The sequence below is a fragment of the Eimeria mitis genome, genomic scaffold, assembly GCF_000499745.2.
Source record: "Eimeria mitis Houghton genomic scaffold, Emh_scaff1039, whole genome shotgun sequence".
Lineage (NCBI taxonomy): Eukaryota > Apicomplexa > Conoidasida > Eucoccidiorida > Eimeriidae > Eimeria > Eimeria mitis.
In genome coordinates this window covers 1-5000 of record NW_013567238.1, presented here as the reverse complement: position 1 = coordinate 5000, position 5000 = coordinate 1, and the positions used below count along the sequence as shown (strand labels likewise).

The following is a 5000-nucleotide window of genomic DNA, read 5'->3' as shown; positions in this document are numbered from 1 at the left end:
GCTGCTGCTGCTGCTGCTGCTGCTGGTGATTCTGCTGCTGCTGCTGGTTCTGCTGCTGCTCCTGCAGCAGCTGCTGTTCTCTCTGCTTCTGTTTGTTCACAAGTCGAGTCCTTTTGCTGCTGCTGCTGCTGCTGCTGCTGCTCGGGGTCTTGCTGCAGCGGCCTGAGTGCAGCAGCAATCTGTTCCTGCTGCACCAGCAGCAGCCACAGCAGCGGCAGCAGGCAGCAGCGTAGCCGCAGCAGCACCGCCTTGTGCTGCAGCAGCAGCTGCAGCAGAAAGAGGCAAAGGCTGCGATAGGGGGGAGCAGCAAGCAGCAGATCTCTTAAAAAAGAAGCACCAGCAGCACGAACCACACACAGAGCTGTACCCTCATCTAACACACTGCTGCTGCTGCTGCTGCTGCTGCTGCTGCTGCTGCTGCTGCTGCTGCTGCTGCTGCTGTCTCTGAGTAGCTGCGCCAGCCTGACGATGCCGGCGAACTTCTTGCGGGGTTTTTCATCCCGAAGGAGAACTAAAATACCCTCGAGGGGTACACTCATCGTAAACCCTAAACCCTAAACCCTAAACCCTAAACCCTAGAACTTAAACCCTAAACCCTAAACCCTAAATCCTTTGGTTTTAAAATGTAGTTAGCAAGAAGATTCAATGAGAGCAACAAAGAAGCATGAAGATGATAGGTGTTACGCCCAAGGGTTTAGGGTTTAGGGTTTAGGGTTTAGGGTTTAGGGTTTATACTGCTGGTTGCTGCAGCAAAGCACAGTAACGAATTATAGAGAAGCAAGGTTTTATACTGATAGTTTATGGTCTAGGGTTTAGGGTTTAGGGTTTAGGGTTTAGGGTTTAGGGTTTAGCAGCTTCGGGGCTGAAGGGTTTAGGGTCTCGATGAGGCTGGGGGGCCCCCGGGGCCCCCTCACCCACCAGCAAGGTCTCCTGGCTAAACCCTAAACCCTAAACCCTAAACCCTAAACCCTAAACCCTCGTTCTTTGTTTTGAATTATATTTGTAGACGAAACTTTTTCTTTTTGGGGTTATTTGCACTTAAGGCGCCAAATTGGCTAAACCCTAAACCCTAAACCCTAAACCCTGAAAAACCCTCAACCTAAACCCTAAACCCTAAACCCTAAACCCTAAACCCTGAAGCATCATTGGTGTGTGTAAGATGTTCGTGAGCCATTTGGTTCGTTCTCTGGGTTTGTCTGCCCCTCAGCCTGGCCGTCGCTGCCTGAGTTCTGCTGCTGCTGCTGCAGCAGCAGCAGCAGCAGCAGACACAGCAGCAGCAGCAGCAGCAGCAGCAGCAGCAGCAGCAGCAGCAGCAGCAGGAGAAGGAGAAGCTACAGTGCTGGTGGGGTCTTCTACTGACATTGCATTTAATTTATCTTTAGAAGCAACACTAAAAGATATATGGTCTGGGTCGAGCTCAAACCCTAAACCCTCGTCAAACCCTAAACCCTCATCAAACCCTAAACCCTCGTCAAACCCTAAACCCTCGTCAAACCCTAAACCCTCGGGACCTTTGCTGTATCTATGGAGAAATAATAAAACTGTTGTTTTAGGCCGCCATCAGAATGCATGGAAAGAAGTAAATATAAATAAAATGAAAGAAAAAGAAATCACGCTAGCCAGGAGATATTCGGGTGGAGGCGCTGTGTACCAGGTATATTAGGGTTTAGGGTTTAGGGTTTAGGGTTTAGGGTTTAGGGTTTGTAGTACAGTGTTTGTGAGCAGACGCTGGAAGTGAAACGCTCTCTCTCTCAGTCTCTTATTTACACCCTAAACCCTAAACCCTAAACCCTAGACTGTAAACCCTAAACCCTATCCCGTAAACCCTAAACCCTAAACCCTAAACCCTGATGAGTGTATTCAGGACCTCGGTAACACTTGTTTCACGGTGATATGCAGAGGAGAACAAAAAGAAAAAATAAATAAATTTATAATTGAGGCCCTAAACAAAGATTTCGGGGTTGAAGCAAAACACAGCGGGAGAAACGATATTGTTCTAGCTGACGGCAGAAAGGTAAACCCTAAACCCTAAACCCTAAACCCTAAACCCTTAAACCTAAACCCTAGAAGATTTCAGTTGAATAGATGGCACTGAGCGAAACTCATACACAAACCCTAAACCCTAAACCCTAAACCCTAAACCCTAAATCGTAGGGATACAGATGAGAAGGAGACCATGCTCTACACTCACACATAAACCCTAAACCCTAAACCCTAAACCCTAGATTTTATGTTGTCTCTATTTGCAGTTCTCGGGGGCAGCCTATGCGAAGGCTGGAGATATATGGGTGCACCACGGTGGGTAGTTGCTGCTGCTGCTGCTGCTACTGCTGCTGCTGCTGCTGCTGCTGCTGCTGCCTCTGTGGCTGCTGTTTCTGTTGCTGCAGTTGCTGCTGCAGCATTTGCTGTTGTTGCTGCTGCTGACGCAGCAACTGCCTGCATGTGTTTGCGTCTGCACGGGTTTCTCCTTTAAAAACCTAGGGTCTAGGGTTTAGGGTTTAGGGTTTAGGGTTTAGGGTTTAGGGTTTGGGGTGTATACGCAGGTACCCTGATGCGGGATGTAGACTGCAGTGTATTGGCAGATGTTTTGACCCCAAATAAACAAAAACTAAAAAGTAAAGGAATTGATAGTGTTGCCGCCAGAATAGTTAATTTAAAAGAGGTTTCGCCCTCTATTACCCATGAAAACGTAAACCCTAAACCCTAAACCCTAAACCCTAAACCCTCAAACCCTAATCCTGAAAAAGTTGAGAATTTAAAAGAGGTTTCGCCCTCTATTACCCATGAAAACGTAAACCCTAAACCCTAAACCCTAAACCCTAAACCCTAGAATTATAGCCCCTTAAAAATTTTTGATTTAATAGAGGTTTCGCCCTCTATTACTCATGAAAACGTAAACCCTAAACCCTAAACCCTAAACCCTCAAACTCTAATCCTGAAAAAGTTGTGGGTTTAATAGAGGTTTCGCCCTCTATTACTCATGAAAACGTAAACCCTAAACCCTAAACCCTAAACCCTAAACCCTAGAATCCTAACCCTCAAAAACATTTTGATTTAAAAGAGGTTTCGCCCTCTATTACACATGAAAACGTAAACCCTAAACCCTAAACCCTCAAACCCTGACTCGGAAAGAATTGTTAATTTAAGAGAGGTTTCTCCCTCTATTACACATGAAAACGTAAACCCTAAACCCTAAACCCTAAACCCTAGAATTATAGCCCCTTAAAACTTTTTTATTTAAAAGAGGTTTCTCCTCCTATTACTCATGAAAACGTAAACCCTAAACCCTAAACCCTAAACCCTCAAACCCTAATCCTGAAAAAGTTGTGGATTTAAAAGAGGTTTCTCCCTCTATTACTCATGAAAACGTAAACCCTAAACCCTAAACCCTAAAAGAGTAGTAAATTTGGGGGAAATTTCTCTTTTTATAATGTATGAACTCTCAACGCCTCCAAACCCTAAACCCTAAACCCTAAACCCTAAACCCTAATATATTGTGTTGTATGTTTAGTTATGCGCGAGCCTGGAGTCATCATTTATTCGTTCTTTTGGTTGTGAGTTGAAATATAAAAAAGAAAAAGCAGAAGAGTATAAATATAAAGAAGAAAATATAATAAACTCTTTTATATTCAAACAACATCTGCATGCGCTCACTGCTTGGGGCTGGGTTTATGGGAAAACCCCCCAATTCACCTGTCAATACACCACAAGGTTTCAGTGGGGGGCTATCGTAAGTCGAGGGTTTAGGGTTTAGGGTTTAGGGTTTAGGGTTTAGGGGTTGAGAGGGGGGGGAGGGAGAGAGGGGAGCGAGAGAGGGATTCGGGTATTGTGCGGAAGGGTTTAGAGAATGTTTAGGGTTTAGGGTTTAGGGTTTAGGGTTTAGGGTTTGGGGTGTATTAGGGTTTGAGTTCTGCGTCTAGCGGTGGTGGAATATGGATTCAGGCCGTTTATATATTCCTAGGGTTTAGGGTTTAGGGTCTAGGGTCTAGGTTTTAGGGTCTAGGGTTTAGGGTTTAGGGTTTAGGGTTTAGGGTTTAGGGTTTGTGTGGTGGTGCAGGAGGTGGGGTTGGTGGTAGAACAGGGGTCCATAGAAAACTGCATAATATACAGCGACTGTCTCGTCAACGAACTCATCGAGGGTTTTGCTGAGGTCCTCAAGGGTAAACCCTAAACCCTAAACCCTAAACCCTAAACCCTAGAAGCACCCTAAACCCTAAACCCTAGAAGCACCCTAAACCCTAAACCCTAGAAGTACCCGAAACCCTAAACCCTAGAAGTACTCAAAACCCTACTACTTACAGCAACCCCCGCACAACACAACACCAACAAAACCCTTAAACCCTTAAACCCTAAACCCTAAACCCTAAACCCTTTTTTTTTGTCGCAGGCGCCACATACACTGCTGCGGGGATCCACGCCAGGGTCACCGCCCTCCGCTGTACGTACAGCTGAAACCCTCAAAAGCTAAACCCTAAACCCTCATTTAAACCCTAAACCCTCATTTAAACCCTAAACCCCCATCTGAACCCTAAACCCTAAACCCTCAGCCCAAACCCTCAGCAGCAGAGTGGTGAGATACATTGCGTAGATGACTCTCAACCCTCGCTTTAGGGTTTAGGTTTTAGGGTTTAGGGTTTAGGGTTTAGGGTTTGGGGTTTGTGGTGCTGCAGCGAAATTCCCGGGGCATGCGGAGAAGGTGGATGAGTTTGCTGAGTGGTTGGCGGAGGCCTCTCAATCCTGAGCTTGAGGGTTTAGGGTTTAGGGTTTAGGGTTTAGGGTTTAGGGTTTAGAGTCGCTGGTACTGTGTGTATTGTGTAGGGTGACTTCTCTGTTTTCCTATGGATTCAGGGTTTAGGGTTTAGGGTTTAGGGTTTAGGGTTTACTGGGGTTTTGTCTGTGTGTAGTTTTGTTTTTATTTTATTTTATTTTATTTATATAATGCGAGTCTTCTCTATGGCGCTATATATATATATATATATATGTATATATATATATATATA

At 45.4% G+C, this 5000-nt stretch overlaps 2 protein-coding genes across 2 annotated transcripts in view; one reads left to right on the top strand and one right to left on the bottom strand.

The window, feature by feature from the left end:
* EMH_0028110 (uncharacterized protein) overlaps positions 1 to 539 on the bottom strand; it is a gene marked incomplete at both ends in the record, with an annotated part of 8585 nt that extends 8046 nt beyond the window's left edge. Inside the window, one exon of the mRNA XM_013494117.1 lies at positions 1 to 539. This exon is cut by the window's left edge and continues 712 nt beyond it. Coding sequence (XP_013349571.1) covers positions 1 to 539 — 539 coding nt within the window.
* A 620-nt stretch (positions 540 to 1159) lies between these two features.
* Positions 1160 to 4741, top strand: EMH_0028100 (lipoate-protein ligase a, putative; the record flags this gene model as incomplete). Its single annotated transcript, XM_013494116.1, has 7 exons — positions 1160 to 1342; positions 2250 to 2298; positions 2544 to 2689; positions 3776 to 3823; positions 4058 to 4160; positions 4388 to 4438; positions 4671 to 4741. 7 exons carry the CDS (start codon positions 1160 to 1162, stop codon positions 4739 to 4741), a joined length of 651 nt encoding a protein of 216 aa, XP_013349570.1.
* Positions 4742 to 5000: the final 259 nt, after the last annotated feature.